Here is a 23,099-nt window from a genome sequence, read left to right on the forward strand (position 1 = left end):
CTCCAGGTTTTGTTTTTGTCTGCGTCCTGGAATCTCCTTCAGGATGATGATCTGTGTCTGGCGGAGCTGGTCTCTTTAAATCTTTTTAAAAGTAGATTGAAGGCTGCTGGAGGAAGATGCTTCAGGTTGTAGATGCTTTGAATCATTTTTGTTATGTGTTTTAAAAATGTGTTTTACGTCTGTAAATTGTTTATTGTGCTGCTGCCCCTCTTGGCCAGGACACTCTTGTAAATGAGATTCTTAATCTCAATGAAGTTCTCCTGGTTAAATACATGTTTTGAATTAAACAAATAAAAGAATAAAACAACCAAATATAATCTGTATCCACTTTAACACCTGGTGTTTTCTCATTTTAGTGAAGTAGAGGAAAATGGAATTACTGACATGCATACGTCAGTTTTAAGTAAAAGTATCACAATCGTGATATCAGTATCGTGCCCCTTGTGCAGAGGCTGTGGTCCTCCTGGTCTTCCTTTCCCACATGTCATTCCATACTCTCCGCCCCGGGGGGCCCCCAATCACACGGTCACAGCTGGATTGTAACATTGTGTAGGTAAGAACATTGTGTTTTTTAATCAAAATGTTTTTGTTTTATGTGTTTTTTCCTTTAAATCTTTCAAAGTTAACCTATCTAAAGGAACCTGATACATCCTGATAAAAGTTGAGTTGTTTGTTTCCCACTGTGAACAACAGTCAGATAACATGATAGAATATTGAGACTATTATGACAGCCCTGTTTTGTTCTTTGAGAGATGTATCCATAAAAGTGAATGACTCCATCTAAGGTAGATGGAGTCATTCACTTTTAGCAAGGGTTATGAAATAAGAAAAATAACAAGAGACATTTCCCCTCCCTGCGTTTACCTCAACAGATGCTGAAATTAGATCTAATAAAACAGCAGAGTTGAACAGATTGATTCTTTGAAATTCAGCAGAAGCTTATGTGAGCACAGTTGATTAAGCCCGTAAGCAATGCAAAAACATTTCTTACTGCTTATTCCTGCCTATTATTGGGACTCAATGTACTTTTCCGAAGACAGTTAATTTGTTTGGTTGGAGGTGGCTGGACGCGGTATATGTGTGGAGAAGCATGGGCACACACAATTATAGACTCACTGAGTGATGATCACATACACAAAACTGGGTTTGCATGAAGCCAATTCATACACAGAGTATCTAATATGAAGGTTTACATCCCATTTAATGCCTGACTTATATGCTGAATGGCCCCTCAATTCCCAAACTAGAATATTTAAACTCATTTAAAAGGGAAAATCTAGATGTTCTTTTTTCTAAGCCCAGGACAGTCTGTAATATTTTAGCATACCTTGAGTAGGTTACATCACTAAAAATGTCCCAACCTAAGACAGCAAAAAACACACTAAACAGGGATTTGATAATAGAGGTTGATGATTTTAAATAGAGAATTATGTGTTTTGTCTTGTCTGCTTTATTAACCCCTGGCATTTGTCACCATCTTGAGGGGACATTTGTACCCGCGGTGTGTACTGGAAAACAGACAGAGGAGACACATGTGAGAACACAACGTGCCTACTCATAATCCGAGGTGAAAGGCTACATTTAGAGGACTGGGATTGTAGTGTTTATAAATGACTTGCTCATTGGTCACCAGTTGTTTTTTTTTTTTCTTCAGCCTCCTCGTCTGGAAATGGAATGGGAAAGGAGAGAGAGAAGGGGACATATTCTTTCAAAATCCAGATTATAGTCAGTATCCTCATGGAGCTCTGAACCCAGCTGTGAATTTTTTTTTAAAAGTGATGGTATAAACATCATTTTAATTCATTGATTGATATACTTCATTAACCCCTGAGGGAAATTCAGGTTTACACTCTGTTATTAAGAGACACGCTTCTGCACACATAGGCCCGAAATACACACACATGCACAAACAGGATCTGTGGATATGCAATACTGGAGAGATGTCAGAGTGGGGCTGCTACACACTGCTGCACAGATATGTGGGGGTTCTGTGCCTTGCTCAGGGCACCTCCGCGGGAACCTGGGAAGTGCCCTGGCACCTCTCCAGCTACCAGACCAACTTCCGTATTTTAGTCAGCAGCGTGGTTTGAACTGGCAACCCTCCGGTCGGTTCCCAATCCAAGTCCCTACGGATTGAGCTACTGCTGCCTCATATTGTATAACCTGGGGCTGTGACACACGGGTGCACCTCATCCCGTACATGACTGTTTTCAAATATACAGGCTGTGTGTGCTGTTTCCATGGCAATGTTTATATTCTTCTTCTGCATATTAGGGAGCTTACGGATGCACACAGCACCATTTGTAAAGAATGAGACCTGACTTGGTTTAGGGCTATTTATCAGAATGCTATGTGTACGTAAACAGCCTCCCTGCGTTTACCTCAACAGACGCTGAAATTAGATCTAATCAAACAGCAGAGTTGAACAGATTGATTCTTTGAAATTCAGCAGAAGCTTATGTGAGCACAGTTGATTAAGCCCGTAAGCAATGCAAAAACATTTCTTACTGCTTATTCCTGCCTATTATTGGGACTCAATGTACTTTTCGGAAGACAGTTAATTTGTTTGGTTGGAGGTGGCTGGATGCGGTATATGTGTGGAGAAGCATATTAGGGAGCTTACGGATGCACACAGCACCATTTGTAAAGAATAAGACCTGACTTGGTTTAGGGCTATTTATCAGAATGCTATGTGTACGTAAACACATTCATTGATCCAAAGACCTGGGAGCTGTTGATGTGGCCTTGCATGAAACCTTGTGATCTAGCACAATAGAAAGTTATTTTTAAGCAACATGCATTGATGTGAGTGCTGACGGGGTTAGTTAGGAAATAAGACTAATGTTCTGGCTTTATGTAATGTTCAGTCAGGCCTACACATTCATAGTAAGGTTTATGTGGTTGTAAAAAGGTGCCACTTTGTTTGCAGTTTCGTTGGAGGAATCATATAAGTTTGAGCAGTCATTCAGATGATTTACTCTCCAACAAGGGGACATTCGTTTTGCACCAGGAGAACACAGAAGACAACGCATACAAGGAACACATCAACAGTAAAATCAAATGATTAGAATTTTTTTAATCAGACAACACAATATCAAAGTCAAGTTTCTATTATGGACATGGGCGAGATAACACTTCAAAATAAAAGTGTCTATAATGAAGAAGTGTTTACTACTTTTGTGAATAGTGTCACTTGTGGTTAAAAACATTCTACTCCCCCAAAGCCTCTTGGAGCTTTTTATGGCACCGAAATCCTTCCCAGCATTTTTTTCAGCTGCAGCCAACAGCTGTTTTAGAACAAAATGAAAATAAATGAATAAAGCTTTGATAAACTGACTGTAAACTACCTGCCAAGCACCACTCAAAACAAAGAATGAGTTAACAAAAACAGTAGCTAGTAATCGTTTTTGTCATGAGATCATTTGAGTTTGGAGGTAATTGGTTCAACGCTTTCAAAAAGAGCAAAAGCAACACAAATATATAATATAAAATATATGCCATCTTCTTTTTAAAGGTATTTGTTGGGCTGTTTTTGCCTTCATTTGAAAGACAGCTGAGGAGAGACAGGGAATGTTGGGAGGAGAGAGTGGGCAATGACATGCAGCAAAGGGCCGAGGTCGGACTCGAACCCAAAGGCCGCTGTGACAAGGAATAGCCTCCGTACATGGGGCACGCAAAATAACCGGCTATCCGGCGCCCCAAATATAACCCATCTTTCATGAGGTGTGCTCTAAAATGAGTTACAAGCATGTTCAGCTAGTTATATATACAGTATCAACTGAGCAATAAATGGAAGTAGCATATCATTAGCAAGCAACATGTTTAGTGAAATATCATACATGCAGGGGTGAGAAAAATACTCGAGACTATAATGTTTTTGGATTACAAAATATGAATATATGAATAATATATAATAATAATAATAATATAACTGAATATATGGTATTCTAAACCGGTGTTAAAAAGCTGACTTCTGCACCTTCAGAGGCTTCAAGGTCTTGTTTAGTTATATCTGAATAATGAACTCCACAGATTGCTGAGGGGTTTAGAAATGAGGATTGTAGTTAAGAGGCACTTACATAAAGAATATCATAAAATAAATGAAGTCAGATATCTGGTCTGAAGCTTTATGCTGTCTGTTTCACAACAAAGACTGTGTGCTGTTTTGTATGTTGTCAATCTTTCATTTTTCCTTAAATACAAGTATGACCTGATATCCTGTATTAAAAAAGATGGCACCTTTATTTTCTTATAAATATAAATGTATCCTTCAAGTAATAGCCTGCACACTTAGTTGATTTAAATAATGTCCTTATATATACAGTATACATCTGTCACAAATTGTAGTTTGAACAATCATTTGCAGTTTAGTGAGGAATATTAACTGGAAAACAAAAGTTATAAAAGGACGCCCCCTGGTGGATCTCCACTTCATTAAAGTGCTGTTTCACATATTTCCTGTAATACCACTTGATAACATCCACATGCGATGTAAATGTAAGAAAACTTCAAATCTCTGGGTTATGAAAGAGATTTCGGGAAAAAAAAAAAAATGGGGGCGATGTCCAAACACAGGCAAGATACAATGTTGGGTTATTTTTCAGACTTTCAAAATTTTGAAAAGTTACCCTTAGAAGGCTTTAAATTAAGGTCTTATTGTAACATTTTGGCTCTAAAATATATTTAGCTTTTACTAAAATAAATTAGGCTGTATTTGTGTGCATGTGCAACTTTGCTGACATGATAAAAAAAAACACGTTTTTTTTATTGTGCAGATTTGTATCAACTGTGTAACATAGACTGTAAATAAACAGTATTTATTAATGACTTGTAAAGAATATTGGAAATTGATATTGTATTTGGTTGTTGAGATGTTTTACAAAAACATTTGTGGGGTAAAAATCTGTGATTGCATTAAAAGTCAGCAAAGTGATAGTAGCCTACTTGTGTGTTGAAATATGAAGGTTTGACAGTTTGACTTTATCAACAGTGTGGTCTCCTGTCATTATACTGGAGTCGTGACTCAAACACCACTACGTCAGTGACATCTAGCGTCCAAAGTGTGCACTGCAGGTTGTTGAACGCAGCCTACTAGGACGCATTCGAGTACATTTCTCCTGTTTCGAAGAGGCCTTTAACCTATTTACTTCGGTGTAAAGTCCAATGTCAGTCCTAAATCGTGTAATAGTTACTACCTGTGACTTCACAAGGAGAATAAACCAGCGTTTTGTCAACGCCGCTCGTGCAAAAATAGTTTCAACAAGGCTGAGGAAATATATAACCGAACGCAGCCCCCGAGTTCCCCGGTCACATGCTCGTCAAGCCTGATCAGCTGACATCCTCCAGCTTCCCGTCTTGGTGCTTCTTCTCCTCCATCGACCGACTGCGTTTCTTTTAACAGCATTGTTTCGTTATCTTGGCATCACTGGCGTCAAGTATTAGATTTGAGCCAAAGAAATCTGGGTGATCCAGCAGGTTAGGCCGACAGGTAGATGCTTCTCGAGTGTATGATGAACGGACACGCTATTCTGTATACGGGGGTCACTTTGGCCTTCTGGAGCACCATACTAATCGTCGGTAAGATTCCAGTTTCCTTAATAATGGTCAGAATATTGTAAATAATGATTGAAATCACCCATCACATAGACTGATGCAGCAGTGACCACGTCGTCAGTGATTCTCTCTTCTAGTGTTTTGACAGCTGTGATCGGGGATCTGACTAAATCATGGGACCAAAGCGGATGCGGCTGGTTCCATTTTGTTTGCTATCCATTAATGCTAAGAAGCTTCTGCGTTGGAAGACACTGTTTTTAATGCAGTTTAGCTATTTGTACTTCCACAAAGTGAAACATTTATTGCTGTTTCTTGAGCTTCATTGTAATATTTATCTTAAGACCAACGACCTGATGTAGTATCCAACCTAGCAGTTCTGTAGCTAATATTAAGCTAATACTGTAGCTTTCCAGGTGAGCGCCTGCTGCAGTAAATGACTCTGGTATCACATGTTGGACATTGCTTTTTTTGCGGTTCACGTCGACTAGTCTCAGGTATTCTTTGGTGGGAGATGTTACAGGGAAATTGGTTGCCCCTCTCTCAGTTTAGAAATCAATTAATTAATGTCACACAAAAAAAGAACCCAAAACAGGAACTGCAGCAGTTTTCACGTGAGAGTGAGCGATCACACTAATGTGAGAACTTCCCTCCATGACTGTAGCACATATATGTGACACTGTGTCACCCATGGGTTCATTTGTGGGGAAAAGTTCATTAATGCTGTAACATACTGTGCATGCAAACAGGCTGTGTAACTTGTTTACATTAGGCGTCTGTTCGGCCCTCCTCCACTTTCATATCTAATTTCTGTGTTTTTGTCTGCACAGGTATCTGCTATACTATATTTGACCTTGGATTCCGCTTTGATGTGGCATGGTAAGCAATCTTAGTATACAAGTACTGCCATAAGGTCAGTAAACACAATGGGAAACATTGGCAACATACTAGCACCCACTAATTCTGTTAAAATCTGTCACCTGTCAGGTTAAAAGTTACATTTACATGTTGTTTTGTACTTGGATCAATGTAGAGCTGCTTAGTGGAAAATATGTTCTACTGCAAACATTTTATTTCCTTTATTATTATAATCCTTTTTTCTTTATGTTTTCATGTTTAACTTAAGGCAGTAGGAATTTGTAACAAAAGTTTTCTTTTTGGCACGATATCAATAATATTAGACCGTCACCAATAGGTTAATTAATAATGTAAATATCGAAAGGTAGTTGTCCTATTTTGAAGTCAGTGCATTTGTTAGGACAGAGCCGTGAGCCTTCCTTATAATGTTGTTTGTGTTGCCGAAAAGGAGATGTTGAAATTTGGGGCTTTTAGAATAAAGGATTTTGCTGAACATCGTTATTGTAACCAAATGTGAACTCTTCCCAAGGATGAACAGTTTTGAAACAATCAGCGTCCTGCTTTGTATCAAATACTAGTTGTAGTCTATTGAATAGAGCACAGTGCTGGAAGGCGTTGCCTTTGATATAGTTGCCGTGGTTATAGTGCCTTGCTCTTTGAGAGGCTGTCTTCACATGACTGTTCAAAGTCAACTGTTTTTATTTTATGCAAGAATCAAAGGGATACAAAATGTATACATTTGCTTCAGTGACTTATCTCAAAACTCAAAAACAAGATATGAATTTGATACAATGAGTGACGTAGTGCAGTTGTATTGTAGATTGACCTTTTAAGTTCATTTAATCGCTGCAATCAACAGTGGAAGAGGAGTTTATTTGAACTGAATCTGCATCTGGTTTGACAAAAACATTTGATTAGAGAAGCAGATTTTAATCTGTTTCATTGGTCTTTACCTAATGCATGTTTAAAACTATTCTTCTTGATGTTTCCAACACAGGAAGCATGCAGTGTCCCAGTCTTTATATTTGAACTTTAAGCTGTCTACAAAAGCAAAACAAAAAGAACACAACAAGCAAATGAAGAAAGCCTCTTTGCCATGTGAACAGACGAACTGATATTTAATCACATCAACATGTTTCTGCCTCCTTAATATCACTCCTTCCCCATAAAGTGTAGTCTTCAGCTGTACCTCCTCTTTCCAGGTTCCTGACAGAGACTTCTCCCTTCATGTGGGCCAGTCTGGGCATTGGCTTGGCCATCTCTCTGTCTGTGGTGGGAGCTGCCTGGTGAGTTCTTATTGTAAATGTGGTTCCCATGGTGATGGGTGTATGTGACTCCCTAAAGTGTGTTTCTATTTCATAGACCAACTTCCTGCTTTTTACAACTCTTAATGTGTGTCGGTGATGTGTAAATGTGGAACTGAAAATGTCAGATGTTAGCCAAACAGAAACCTCTCTTAAATATAATGAAATCAGAAGCCACGATGTGAGTGACATCATAGCATATTGTAAAACAACAAAGACACAGTGTGTAAACAAAAACAAGCCAGTCAGCCCATTCCAAACTGACTTAGTGTGTTGGTTGGAAATACTTATTCGTATTTTAGATAGAGCAAAGTATGGCCCCTTAAGAGTGTGCCAAATGTCCCAAACTTACTCGTTTTGCTTGTGGAAAAGGTTAGAGTAAAAATAGTAGAAGACAGGACATGCACTAAATGTGGGAAATTCTTAATGTCACCACATGAACAAAGATCTCCCTCTAAATTAATTTTTTTAACAACCAGAATTGGAAAGAAAAAGATCTAAATAAATTGGAGCCAGTTAAACTTCACATCCAGCAAAAACTGGAGGGGACTAGGCTCACATATGTTTGATTTATTCAGTGATGGAATACATACAAATACATTAAAAAGGAACATCACATCTTCAAGGTATATGTTGAAACACTCATATTATTTCCATTAATACATTGATTTTAATTTTCAGTTATGCTCCTGTAGGCTGCATTTTGTTTTGCATCCTGTTGGATATTTATCCTTTAAGTTGTATCCATTTACTAGATTTAACTTGAGGGTGTTTGGTTGCTTTAAACTCATTTATCTGATTATTATGATACTTGGATGATGTATTTAAAATCTCCATCTGTTCGCAAAAATAATGAGTATTTCAAGCTAAAATTCACCGGAACTATTTTCTTCTTCTTAAACTTTTTAATCAACAAATAGTTTGTTGTCACATGTTTATGTTTGTGCTGCTTGTTATTTGTGCTTTCCAGGGGGATCTACATCACTGGCTCGAGCATCATTGGTGGTGGTGTTAAGGCTCCACGAATCAAAACCAAGAATCTGGTCAGGTAGGCTTATTCAAGTTTTTTTATTTATTTATTTTATTTATTTTTTATTTTATTTTTTAATCAAATCCTTGACTTTCCATCTTTTTTAAAACAGCTCATTTATTTGTTTTGTTGGAACATTTTAAAGTAGTCCATCCATCCTTCTTTCACGACTCCTTCCTGAAACCTGTTGGCTCATTATTATCCTCAGATAGTGAAATGAAATCCCTCTGCAGGTTGAACTACTACACAGAATGTTTGTAATGGTGTTCACCAAGGGGGAGTGTATTAGCAGTTCAAAACTGGAGAGTAATGTCAAGACATGTGTAAATACTTCTTAAATGAGAACTTCAGCTTTAAGTGTTTTTAAAGCTGTATTTACACTATCCCTTCAGGGTGCCCAAATCCACAAGTGACAGTCCGGTTAGCCTGTAATTTAAAGTTCACTCAGCATTATTTATGACAGTTTGTTATTCTAGGAGCCGTATTAAGGAGTTACTAAAGTGTAAGACACAAATTGCTCCAGCAGGTTTCACCTTTTGGCTCAGGTCATACACTTTATAGGTAGAAAGCTTCACTGGGGGGGGTCAGGTGTTGCTAGACCAAAGAGCACAAACACTTGACCTGTATGCCACACTACGGCAGACGAGGTAACGCAGAGTGCTCTGAGTGAATCTCTGTATGGACAATGTTGGAATCTTCCATAAAGATATTAGACTGTCTTATTTCACAAGACGTTTGAGAGTGAAGCCAAGGCAAGCGCCTCAATTAATAAATGAGCTTGTCTTAGTAGCCCCTCAGTAGCTTTAAGTTTGGGCTTAGCTGCTTTAGTTATATTAGGTCCACAGTAGCACTTTGTGGCAACATAGAAGAAAAAGCTGGCCAATTTAAAACCCAGTCTTTTAACGTTTTCTTTTTTTTTTTTATGTCTCCCTCTAGCATCATCTTCTGTGAAGCTGTTGCAATTTATGGAATCATCATGGCTATTGTAATCAGCAACATGGCTGAGGTAAGCAGTGAGCATCTTTTGTTGATCATGATCCAGAAAATCGTGCAGATATCCATTTCACCTTTAAACAGGAGCACTGTACAGTAAGGCCGGGTATGTCCCACAACCCCACGATATGATACATATACGGAGGCCACGATACGACGCATATCGTGACATACGTCCTGCACAGAATTCACTACAACAGCTGTTCTTTATTGTTGAGAATAGGAGCAGAGGCATATTAAGGATCCTACAACTTGAAACACTTCAGTTCAGGTCCTCAGAATTACATTAAAATGTTTTAATCCCAAAGATATGGCGTGATTGTGAACTGCACCATAGGGCAACTGTCTTTACTGTCATGACAGATTTGCAGCCACATATCGACTCTGAAACATCTGCAGAGATATACTGTGTGTATTTGCTAGGAGCACATGACGACGTATTGCCGTATCGATTGTTTGAGCACAGCCCTACTGTGCAGTGAACAGCACAATCGTACATTAGAGTCTTATTCATATGGGACGAATATAGTTTAATATCATTATATGAACAACAACAGAGCACAAGGATGGTTATTTGGTTCTAAATATAATCTTTCATTTCATAGAGATTCACCGGAACGACCCCTGAGACCATCGGAGCAAGGAACTACCAAGCTGGTGAGACATTTGAAGAAAGCTTGTGCACATTCCAAAGCTTGTGAAATGAATGTAGACAATCTTATCATTTTCTCTTCAAATGGTCTGGTGTAAGGGTAAACGTTGGAAACATTTTAGGTACTTTCTGTATTAAGTCTATATTTGTATAAAATATGTATTGCTCATAAAATATACAAAATCAACTCAGATATGACAGATAGTCCAATTTTAGACCCCAACTGTAATCCACCCTCAGAGAAAGATATCACCTACAAAGAGACTTTTTCCATGTTAGTGTTTTTAGATACTCCCAACACTTGACTGGTTTCCAAACGGACTGGGAAGTCAGATCTTTGTTTCCAGTTCTGCTGTGGATGACTCACCCTGGAGGTCTGACTCATTTGAATTTCTGCCTTGTCTAGGTTACTCCATGTTCGGAGCTGGTCTGACTGTGGGCTTTTCCAACCTCTTCTGTGGCATCTGCGTGGGCATCGTGGGCAGCGGAGCAGCTCTGGCAGACGCTCAGAACGCCAGCCTCTTCGTGAAGATCCTCATCGTGGAGATCTTTGGCAGTGCAATCGGCCTGTTTGGTGTCATCGTAGCCATTCTGCAGGTGAGTCACTCAAGCTGATTTCTTTATGCCTTCTCCTTTTTCTCCTTAAGCCCTTTTAGAAATGACTTTAGTCTTGAGATATGTCATTGCACAGATAACTTTAAACACAACAGTCTAAAGGGATGTCTGCTGTGCACGTGTGATGATTTTGTCCGTTTGTCTTCCTGATATTCTGTCGTGACTGGTTTCTATTTGTCTCCCGCAGACGTCAAAAGTAAAGATGGGCGACTAGACGGTGCATCCACACTCTGACAAGATGAAAAGACACTGCTGGAAAAAATAAGATGGATTATTGTGTAAATACATCGTAAATTATTTAAATGTCTCTATTTGCCTGGGATTGTTTTTAGCCATTATTCATGCAAGAGTGGTTCCCTTACACCCTGCTGTCTTGTCTTGAGAGATACATGAATGTTGAATAAGGAAACTGGGAGGACACAATCACCAGATGCCAGTGTTTTCCTGTGCGATGCGTTTGCCTCAACAACAGATCAGCTTGATGTTTCAGAGCTGAATTGCTTTCCAGTTTTAGGGATACCGTCGCCTCAGTGAAGTTGGGGACAGTTTTTTTCTGACATTTCATGTTTCCGACCACTCTTGGATAAATAATGAGTTAAAAACCTCACTAGACTATTTGAAAATATTTGTGTGTGTGTATGCTGGATATGTGATCTTTTTGTTTTCTTTTTTTTTTTCCTGTGAAGCATGAGGGTGTTTATTATTATAGCCTGGTCTGTCATTTTATTTGTTGTTTTTTGTTAATGTGCTTCGCTAATAAGCAAGTGGTCCTTAAGCCACACACTGTGGCCCAGACACAGTACTCATTAGACCTCCTAATGTAGAATCAGAAGAGAAGTGTGACGTTTAGAATTAAAGTACTGAAGTGAAATAGTTATTGAGGTCACTGGACAGTCGGCTGTGTTTTTTATTTGGGAGGAAGTGATGTCAGATCAGAGCTGTAGGTCTGAGCCGAATACGTCATCCTGTCAATCATTGACCTTCCTCACAAAAACATTTACCCTCCTGTGCAGCCACTCCTCCTTAATGTGTTTTTTTTCTTTTAGTTTTAGATGTCTATTCTGGATGTGATCAACTTTTCAAGTATTAACTTGACAAGAAAAGTGCATCATTAAGTTGGAAGCCAAAAAGTTGTTGATACCCAAAATTAGTTTGAGCGGATTTTATGTCAAGAGGGCGATGTTAGCATGAAGCTATCGTAGCTATAGTTAGGAAAGCTAATGTGTTTTTAATGTAGCTTATATGAACAAATAAAGTATGGAGGAATTCAATATTATAAGGCCATAGGCTTTCATTGGCTTAGATTGGATATTTTCTCAGGTGGCTTCTAAACTCAACATAGCGATATACAAACAGCTTTATCTAAACAATATCATCTTATTTAAATATCAACAATAATCCCACTCTACACACTTTACATCTCCTTATTGGCTCATTGAAATGTATTTTTTGAATGTACATCTTTACATGTTAGCCGGGTTTCCACATGATTTTTTCACATTCCTATAGAGAAGCTTAATGTGTTTTTTTGTTGTAAAGAGTACATTTTAAAATGACACAATAGACTCCAAAAAAAATCACGACAAAGCCATCCTTACATGTTTGACATTGTAGTTCTCGTGTACTTTTTAGCACCTGGTAGCTATGAAGAGTTCCAGCTGTTTACATGTGATGCTGATTTGTAAATCTGGTTTAATCCAGTATTTTTCCGACTCTTTAATAAGGACGCTGGGCACTGATTCAAGAAGCTCGTATTGAAACATACAAGTTGACACTTTTTGTTTACTGAATCATTCCACACGGTAGGATGACAGACCATGGCCGATAGTGAATTGTCTAAAGTCTTTCCTGTATTTTTTCCTCTGACCCTCTCGTGAAGTTGTGAATGAGTGTAAACATTGAATCTAAACTTGGGGAAACTGGATTGTCTTAAATGGACCCAGACCTGGTCTCCCAAAGGTGTCTGAGTAGCGTCTTTGCCCTGATGATGTTTTTTTTTTTTGTTGTTGTTTAATCAGAGACGCTTCTCCCATGATTCCTTTGGTCAACCAGGCTGTGAACAATCCCTGGGCTTTCAGTGACTGTAGTTGGTACCGTGTGTGCATTATGTTGATGTGATGGTGATAAGAAAGTATCTCATTGTTTTGACATTGTGTATAATAATGACAAAAACAGATCCTCACTCCTGTCTTCATAAATGTCATTGAGAAAATAAAACTGTCCAATCAAGATCTTGCAATTTGTTCTTCATAATATTCAGGTTGTTTTGCTCCGTTTAAAATATATGCACCCATGCCTACTTGTAGTGTTCAAATGCTTCCACTAGAGGGAGCAAAAATCCACAACATGTGACTCATGATGAAACAGGTGCTGGACACTGAGAAAGGGATTGTTAATATATGTTTACTGATGAAGCTGTAAACCCCTATAAGGAAAGTAGTATTATGCAGTATTATTGCAGTATTATTTAAATATATATCTGCAGTATGAGACATTTTATTATGCTTATAAAACATGCAATTATTCATTTGATGGTAAAAAAAAATCACATCAAGTCATTAAAACTTTGCGTATATCATTGTGATGCAAGGAGGTTTACAACCATTTTCATCTGAATTTATATCAGATTCCATATTAAAAATATAGTCAACTTAATGTCTTCATTAAAGGCTTAATATGCAATTTTTTGATCCAGCAGTTGTCGCCCTTGAGCACCAGCATGAAACCAAAACAACTCGCGCTGTTGTGTTAGCATGCTAATGCTAGCGATCTTTATTATGCTCGTATCTTCAAACTGCATGTAAATTTTCATGAAATGACCGTGATCTAGCGCTTACGTGACATTCAAATAAGCAGTGAGTACAGTATGTTATTCTTCTTTCCTCTAGTCCCTCAATTAAACAACTTTTATATGCGAGGGGAGGAGTCAGCCGGCCGTCCGGGCGACGTAAACAAAGTGAAGCTACGGCTAGAAAAGCTCGGAAAACATCACAGACAGCGGGACTCGGGTGTTGCACCCATTGTAGATTTTCAGAGGATATACTTGATTTCTATTATATTTAAGTGTGAAAAATCGCATATAAAGCCTTTAAGTGGAAAATTTCAAATCAAGGCTTAACCGTATGGGAATATTACCATGATTTAAGAATAAATCAATGACGTAAAGGTGTGTTATTCTGCCACAAACTTAATGCTCAATTGTAAACGTATTCATTGAAGCGCCTGTGACAAACCTTTGGTTCGGGTTGACTTTGGCGCCAGCTGTGGACAGAGTCCTACCTCCTATCTCTTTGCTGATCTAGTCCTGTATATGTGTAATAAATGTTTTCTAATAAATCAGAATCAGAAACAGACGTACTAAATTAACCCCAGGGGGAAATTCGGTTGTTACAGTGGCTCTTGAACACAACATAGCAGGGGGAATATAGAAATACATGTTAAGAATAGAAACACAAAAGAGAAATAGAAATAATGCAATAAGAATTATGTACTAGGTCTTATTGTCAAATATATCACCCACAGTGAATCTTTACTGTGGAAAATGTCAACAAAGGCCTTTTCGACAGTGTATTCTCTTCTCATACATACAGGGGTTAAAATATAAAAATGACTCTATATAAATAATATTGTCGCTTATGGTCTTGTTTGCTTTTGTAGGTCATATATCAGTGTTTAAATAAACACGTTTCATAACCAGCTTAAATTCCTCACAGGAGCTTTTTAGGGGGGAAATCATGCATCCCTTATAATATGGACGTTATAGGCTAAAAAAAACGACAACATTAGGGAAAAACTTTATCTAAGGTGAAACAAACGAGTTTTTTTGTTCATTTAGACATTTTTAGCATATTTCTCAGATCATTTTACAAGTTCCTGTATGAATATATTTAATTATTCTTTTGTTAATATTATTTATCCTCTTGTGTCCGCATGTTGATTCCAGAGAAATGTAGGTTATCATATTACTCAGACTTCCCAGTATCGGATGAGCTGAATAAAAGAAGCGCATTTTTGGACAGACCGGGCTTCCGTAGGCAGCAGGAGCGAAAGGGACCTGCTCGCTGCCACAGCCTCAGAGCATCCTTTTCTTCGCTGTCCTATATCCTCCCCAAAACACAGCGGAATGACGGAAAATCATGAGGATAGCATAGCTGTACCCACCGGATTTTCGATTAAATATCGACACGGACTACGTTAGCCGTTTGGCTAGCGTAGTGCTGCATAACATGAGGCTGTTTTCCTGATGAAGAGCACACAAAATAGCCTGAAAAGAACAGAGTTATCCCTTGGAGAGCAAGCTGGGCTGAGCCTCAAGCTTTTACTGTTTTATTTATGCATTTTATTTGAATTTTTTTTAAACAAATTTGCTCTTGAATTTGGTTGCAGCTCAACGCTCTCGAGTTGAGTTTTTTATCGTAATCTTTATTCTCGGCTGATGTGATCAGTGGAGCTCCGGGTAAAGAAGATGCACACATAGAAGTGGACAAGGTAAGGTGCTCTGTCTGCTTTCTGGGACGCATTGTTTCATTCAGCATCGCATGGCATGCTCGCTTTTGTTTCCATCCAGCCTCCAAACATTTATCCTGCAGCCCCCCCCCCCCCCCTTTTTTTTTTGCTTGTATTTGTTAATATTATAGTTAATGTGATAGAATGCACTGCGCCCTTACCCCCGTTTGTTATCATTGCACATTTCCTCAAACTAGCAGCATCTTTACACCCGCCATACTTGGCTCCACTCAGCCTCCCTGCACTGCTCTTCTCCACTAAATGAACCAGCCCAGCATTGAGACTGCCAAGATGAATATTCTACCATTCATTTTGGCTCAATTTGGAGCTGTTCAAATCCACTTTGTGCCACAGCGCAAACCTGCTGGCTCCATACCCCCCCCCCCCCCCCCCCCCCCCAATTTTAAGGAAAGTATACACAGTGCACACAGACTACAGCATCTCTTATCTCATGGTGTGACTACAGCAGCACAGTGAGACTAAAGCCAGGGTTACACTGGCTGAATAAAGGAGAAAGGAAGAAGAGGAGGAGGGGGCTTCTTCATCATGACGCTTAACCTAACCAGGCGTTTACACAGAAGCTCTGTACCTAGACTATAATCTAATCCGACATCTCTCTCATAAATGACACAGTATCTCTTTAGGGCTCCTGCTGTAGAGGCTATAGCAGCAAGTGGACTGGAAGTATCTCACTTTTTTTTTTGTTGCTCTAACTAAGTTGTCCAGTGCAGACTGAGTGGCCTTTGGCGTCGTTGGTGTCATCATGATTAAGTGTTCTTTTATTGTACAAACATTTCATCTTGTTATTTTGAGCCATTGTTTTATATTGAGAGCTATTCAGTGAGGTTTGAATTGTAATTCAAGATCAGTGCACTGGTTGTGGAGTTGCCCAAGATCTTCCAAGTTGGACGATATGCAACATACTTTAATTTTGTAATTCTTGATCTACCTGCTGATTACTTTAGAGATTATTTCTATGCGTTACATTTTCTACAAGCCGAAATGGATGTGATCTAAATGCTTGCTTCGTCCAACCAAGTGTCCAGATTCCTAGATATATACTTTCCTATCACAAATCACAAAAGAAAAGCAGAAAATAATCATCATTTAGAAGCTCAAGTAAGTGAATGTTTGGTGTTTTTACCCAAACATTGATTAAGGAGATGGATACAAAAAAATGTTGAAATAGTAAATAATTTTTTTACATCAATTAATTTAAATATTTCTTCTTTTTTTTCAAAACAACCTAAAGAAGGTTGTTTCCACTCATCACAACAATCTCAACTTCAGGACCGGTTGCGTAAGGAGCTTTTATGTCATTGTCTCCATCAGATAACGTCTGCAGTTTCCATTATGCACTGACACAACATTTTCACTAAAAAATAGTTTTAACTCCTTCGAGTAGAAAATACAGGTGTCCTGGTGTTGTTAATGCTGGCTCGCTGTTATGCTGTCGTGAATTAATTTAATGCTTAAATAGAACAGAGAGCAATGTTGATTTAATTATTGATACCTTGTATTTCTCCCCTGGCAATTCAACAATGGTCCAAAAGTATTTTAGTGACTTAGTGAGACACTTGAAAAATCCAAAACAAACAAGCTACTGTCCCTCGAGTGGCCAAAGTTTTGTTAAGGTCTTTTTTATTTCTTCGATCATTGAAGCATGAGCCAGTATGACTTGTATCTTAGGTCAGATAAGTTCACTCGTGCATGAGGATCCAGCAGAGACATCTTGTGCTGTGAAAACCTGTTTTATCTGTTATCTGACCTGAGGCTTATCACAGAGGTGTCTGTGGCATCAGACGTGAAATTACAGGGGTGGCAGATTGTTTTTTCACTTCTGCTGTATCAGCTTCTTTCATATATTTTTATATATATTTGTGTAAATGAAAGCTGATTTTGCTGTATCACCCATTTATAGTTCTAGCTGTTCATAACTTCTGAACTAAGTTTACGTGTCCTCAATTCTTTGTACGTTGCTTGCTGGAAAAATAATAACCAAGTGCCAAAGCAAGTCATCAAACCATTACTAATGATATGATTGTGTTTTTTTATGTAAATCCCTGCAGTTAAGAATGAGTGGAGAGCATATACGATCAAGCTAACAACCGGTGGTGCTTACAGTTAGACAGAGATCATTAGCATTGAATGATTGGCATGTTGCGTAATTTAGGTACTATATAGCCTAATCAAATTATTCATTGTTGACAAAATTATAACACTGCATTTTTGATCGAGTGTGGGCTTTCAGTCTTTCACTCTTCAATCCACATAGTTGTTGGACCCCCTTGAAAATTAGATGGTTCATCTCAAGGGGAAATCCATCAAATAAACAGAATTTCTCACTATTAGCAAGCTAATGCTAGCTTTTAGGTCAGGTCAGTTTGCTAGCTATGCAACATTTACAGCAGTTACTGGTTGTGAATATAAAGTAGCAGTTTGTCGAAGTAAATACTAGCTCGTATAATTCAATGTGTGTACACTTAGTGGTAATGGTAGTGTAATTTTCCATTTAGTTAAAACTCGTTAAAAAAATGGCCTATATATAATATTACAAAAGCTGGTGTCCTCATGGCTGTGTATTGTTAGGGACTCTTTCAGAGGTACATTAGAAGAGACTTCTTCCAGTGGTATTTCATTAAGCCTTCATCGTCTCTGTGTGTTGCTCCGTAACTTTTGACTAAGATGTATATCATTATAATAAAATATTTTGACTTATTTAGTTCGACTATAGCTTGTTGCTTCATGGCCTCTTCAGTTGTTACCACAGACTAGGGATGGGTACGAGTACTCAGGTGCTTGAGTACTCGTACTCAGGTGCAACAGTACTATGTACTATGGCAACAACTGCTTTATGGCGTCTACGGTTACTCTCTAGGGACACATTCCTGCATTACTACTCTACATTAGAATAAACAGTAAAAAATATAAAACCAGCGAGTACCCTAATGTTAAAGTAATGCGACTACTCAAACATTTAGATTACTGTAAATGCCCATCCCTACCATAGACTGTATAAAACATGAATAGTCTCAGTGATCCCACAAACTGGTTTCTGAGGCAGAGATTTGAAGCCCATCGATGGCGATTGCCATATTGGTATTGCAGTCTGAAACTGACTTAGAAGTGGAGCAGAGGCAAGTCTCTATCCTCCTGGCAATCAGCTACAACGTGCCTGCATGCAGGCGAGTCAACCATGCCCTTAACTAGCATACATGCTAGTTCTCAACACCTGTCCACAGGTGGCTTTTGAAAGGAAACAATTAAATATAGTAAGAAAAGCAATAAGACAGGCAGAAACAATAAAGAGAGAATGAATAAATGATACAGAAGTGATAGAAGAGCAGCAATATATTCAAAGTCAAATATACAGATGAACTGTAGAGCAAAGGCAGCATGATCAGACAATAAACCAAGCTATTCATGTGAGCACTTTTCTTTTGATTTTAGCAATTATATGCATGCATAACTATTCGCCTTGTAATAAAACCGACATGTTTTCAAAAAAAGTCCCCCGTCGCCATTCAGACCCAACCCGTGTTTTGAAATAGGCTGTAAAAATGTTTTTTTACTCTGTCACAAAATTGGCATTTTAACATGGGTGTTAATGGGACTTGCGGGGGTTTTTCCAGGAAGCCTCGAGCAGACACTTGAGGAAGTGCAGTTTTTTTCCACTTTCACATTGTTTTAATTTTTCCAACATCAGAGGTTGCGCTTTAGTCTGCACCCCTCTGCTTGGACTTGCACGATGAAAACGTATGCATATTGCTTTAGATGAAGCTACCTCCATCTTTTGATGAAGCTCAGTGGAGTCAAAACATCGAAGAGCAAATAGCATGCTTCACATTGGTTTCCTCAGATTCTCTGTGTTGCAGGTACTGAATGTTAGAGATGCAGCCGCTGCTACAGACTCATCTGATTGCTCTTTCGTGTTGGGATTTGTTGTCATGGGAACAGTGTGTGTTAAAGTGTCTTTTGTTGTCTACATCTGTTCACTTCATTCTTTCCTTATAGGCTCTTAAGTAAGAGTCAGACCACAAGCTAGATTTCGCTACTGAAGTATTCTACTCCTTTCTATTTGTATTCCGCCTTACTTAAGAGATACAGTATCTGTGCCAACTCTGGAACCTATTCGTCAGTGTTCAGACAAGGGATGGTTCCTAGCACGTGGTCAGTTGAACAAAAATACTAGTCTAAAGGTAAGAAACCACCCAGAAAAGTCACAAGTGGGCTCAGTGTAGTTACATTTATCAGTGGGTAAACAGTGTTATTTGGCTTGCACTGCTAGAACCAGTACATATGGCGTGTATGGCCGTGCTAAATGTGGCTAAGCATTGCTCTGGTCTGGTGGATATGCAAGTTTAACCTGAGACCGCCTACACACCGTTTTTTTTTTAATCTCAATTTTCTAGATCAAATACCATCAGACGGCACTGCTCCTACGAGGTGCTATCTGTTCATTGTGCTCGTTGACATCCGGGCAGTATAGAGCCAGAAGAGAAAGCACCATTGGCTGGGGCCACAGCTAATCTATGGCTACAAATCCATGCTAGTCTCTGGTGGATGTGCTACGGTTTCAGAACATAATTTGACCAGCATTAAGAGCCTCTAAATTAAAATATGTATAATTAGTTTGACCGACTAGTAATTCTGGTGCCCGCTAGCAAGGGTGACTGTATGTCTTTCCCCCGAGCCGTTGAAGTCCACCCCGCTGCCTCTGCAGCTCTGCTTCCCGGATCTCTTTCTGCTCAGTTTCCTTCCATGTCTCCGCTTTCACTAGCTTACAAAACGCTGAAAATGCCCCTCACTCCCATGGGGGGGGGGGGGGGGAGGAGACAGTGATGTTTCAAGAAATGCTTTGACATTCGGGGGAAATGCTTGGCTGGTTGCCTGGCAACCTCGCTGTAATGACAAGACTCCCAAGAAGTTGCTGGTTAAAGCTGGTAAAATAGCTCCGCAGAAAACACACACACAACTCAAAAACCAGAAACTGTGGTTTTTACCATTTTGTCTTGCGCAGGAAAAATAAAATAAAAGTGATATTACTTGTTAAGTAGGTAGCTGATCAGGGTCGTTCTCGAGCGATTTTGCGTCTTATTTTAAAATCCTGATTATTAAAATTATAAATCAAAAGCGCTACCCTTCAGTCTCACCATGGGGAAACATTTCTTGTTTTCTTTTTTCACCTAAAAGAAGAAACACTGCTATGTAATACTTCCAGCAGTGCACTCAATAGAATTACAAAAATATCACCCAAGGACACAGGTTGATTAACTCAACATCCATTGAAAGCATAATTGGACGGCAGTGGCCTCAAGCCTAATGTCCCACTGATGTATTAAGCCAACACAAAAAAGACACTCATTTAAATAAACTGTCTTTAAAACCCCCTCACCAAATCCTCATCTTGCTCCCTCTACCCACAATCCTTCTCCCAGCGCTTCAGCCTTCCTTCCGCTGGAGCACTTCATTTATTTCTTTGCTCTGGTGCCAAATGAGCAGCTGGATCAGAGAGAGAGAGAGAGGAAGAGAGAGAGAGAGAGAGGGAGGGAGACAAAGAGAAATAAGATGTAGAGATGAGGATGTTTCAAATTTCAGATTAAAAGCTGCAGACGGGACATGGTTTTATTTGCATAAGGCGAGCGCAACCTACATGCTGAGAAACGGCGGACACAACACCGGAGGAGGATTCCTCGAATGACTTTCTGCATCTGACTAAACGAGATAATGCGTTCCCAGCGCCATCACACACCAAACATCCATGCTGCGATGTGGTTTTTTTTCTGTTTCTTGGCAAATGTACCCAAAAGAAAGTGGGACCTTCAAAAGTAAGCAGTGCACTTGTTCTTGGAGAAGAAGAAGAAGAAGCAGAGAGAGGAGCAGTGAGGCACTGTGAGACCAGACTTTTAAAACAGTCCAACCTCCTTCAGATCAGAGACAGCTCAGAGGCAATTTAATATCCGCATGGGCAGAGCTGAATAGAGCAGGGTTGAGCACAGAGAACAACAGAGTTTTTTTTTTTTCTGATTAGCTCTGCTTTTTACTCTCTTCTTCTTCTTCTTCTTCTTCTTCTTGTGTTCTGCTCAGCTCTTTTCATGTTGGCTCTTTTCTTTTCTGCTCTGTTCTGTTTTTAGCTTCATGTCTTTGTAGCTTCAGTAAAACACACACACACACACACACACACACACACACACACACACACACACACACACACACACCACCAAGTCCACCGGCTTTAACGGTAACATGAACCTGTCAAAACGAATCTGATTAAAGTACTAATATTCCAATACCTCATTCAATATTCCTCACGTAATCAAGTTTTCTCTTTAGTGAACGGAAAATGAAGACTTCAGGTCCGTTATAAATCATAGCCATTTTTCTCTGACAGGTGCACAGTCAGGCAACTGTAACTAGCTTTTGGAGAGATGGCAATTAAAGGCGCAGGGATTCATGTTCCCCTCAGGCTGAATGTAAATTAATAAAAACCTTAACTTGTGACTTTCCCCTCAGACTCAGCTGTACTTTTTGTATTATTCTAATTAGGAACTGTTATCAAGCTAATACTCCAAACCATCAACAGTATATACAAATGGACAAAGTGTTCCCATTTCTGGCTGTTGTCCAAAAATGAAGCCAAATTTGGCCGGTGGAGCAGCGGTGTTGACGTCCCTCCCCTTCCACGTATCCAAACACACATTTAACGTACCAATAAAGATCCCTCCGGTGGGAACGTTCTACGGCAGAACAGATTGTTGTGTCGATTTGAAGCAGAGACTCGTGGATATGGAAAGTTCAATGACTCTTGTGTTAGTGTTGGTTACATTTACTCTCACAATTCCTCCACTTCTCTGCTAATATGGTACACAGTGCTGCTTTAAGCTTGCAAGACACTTTGGGATTTTAGGCCCGATTTTGTGTCCGATTTGCCTCATCCTTATTTGTTTTTATTCCGACGCCACATTTGGTCAAGACGGCTTCTGTCAGATCTTGTGTCTGTTCAATCGTTAATACAAACGGCAGGTGTGTGGTCTCCCGGTCTGGCCGAGTTGTCTAGTGTGTGTGCATTCTGAGGATTATAATATAAAACTCTCCCACTTAGAATGGGTTAAGATTTGGAAATGGTTCAGTGTGTGGCAAGCTTTAACCACATTTGTGAACACGCGTCTCAATCGTGGTGTTAGACTTTGATTGTATAGACCTTTCAACATTAAATAACTAAAACCAATCTAATCAGAAACACTTTAGCATAAATCATCATGATAAGAACTAAGACAGAAACTACGTTTATGTAAAATGTATTTGATGTGTATTTAATTTTCCAGTTCGACCCATGACCCGTCTGTTAACACGGAGGAGGCCGGCTTTATGACCTTTTACTGCAATCGGTCACCAGGGAGAATCAAAACATTTTGGCTTCACTTTTGGGAAGCTGTCATGTCGTTCATCTTTTCAAACTGCACATAAGGAAAAGTATTGCACCTATTTCATCGTCGATGCTGAGAAATAAGAAAACTAAATAAACATGTTTTTTTCCCCTTTTGATCTATATGACAGAATAGTTCTGTTTTAATGTTTTTCCAAACTTGTG

General features: G+C 39.1%; 1 protein-coding gene across 2 annotated transcripts; it reads left to right on the plus strand.

Moving 5' to 3' along the window:
- Positions 1 to 5,333: 5,333 nt before the first annotated feature.
- On the plus strand, positions 5,334 to 13,233 carry atp6v0b (ATPase H+ transporting V0 subunit b). 2 transcript variants are annotated; one of them, XM_061044988.1, is made up of 9 exons: positions 5,334 to 5,577; positions 6,381 to 6,429; positions 7,611 to 7,694; positions 8,683 to 8,760; positions 9,679 to 9,748; positions 10,341 to 10,392; positions 10,794 to 10,984; positions 11,190 to 11,219; positions 13,021 to 13,233. In XM_061044988.1, exons 1-8 carry the CDS (start codon positions 5,493 to 5,495, stop codon positions 11,214 to 11,216), a joined length of 636 nt encoding a protein of 211 aa, XP_060900971.1. In that variant the 5' UTR covers positions 5,334 to 5,492; the 3' UTR covers positions 11,217 to 11,219; positions 13,021 to 13,233. The 2 variants fall into 2 exon arrangements, with proteins under 2 accessions (XP_060900971.1, XP_060900970.1); XM_061044987.1 differs by having other exon boundaries at positions 5,335 to 5,577; positions 11,190 to 13,233.
- The last annotated feature ends 9,866 nt before the right edge of the window (positions 13,234 to 23,099 follow it).

Source organism: Labrus mixtus, chromosome 8 (genome assembly GCF_963584025.1).
Source record: "Labrus mixtus chromosome 8, fLabMix1.1, whole genome shotgun sequence".
NCBI lineage: Eukaryota > Metazoa > Chordata > Actinopteri > Labriformes > Labridae > Labrus > Labrus mixtus.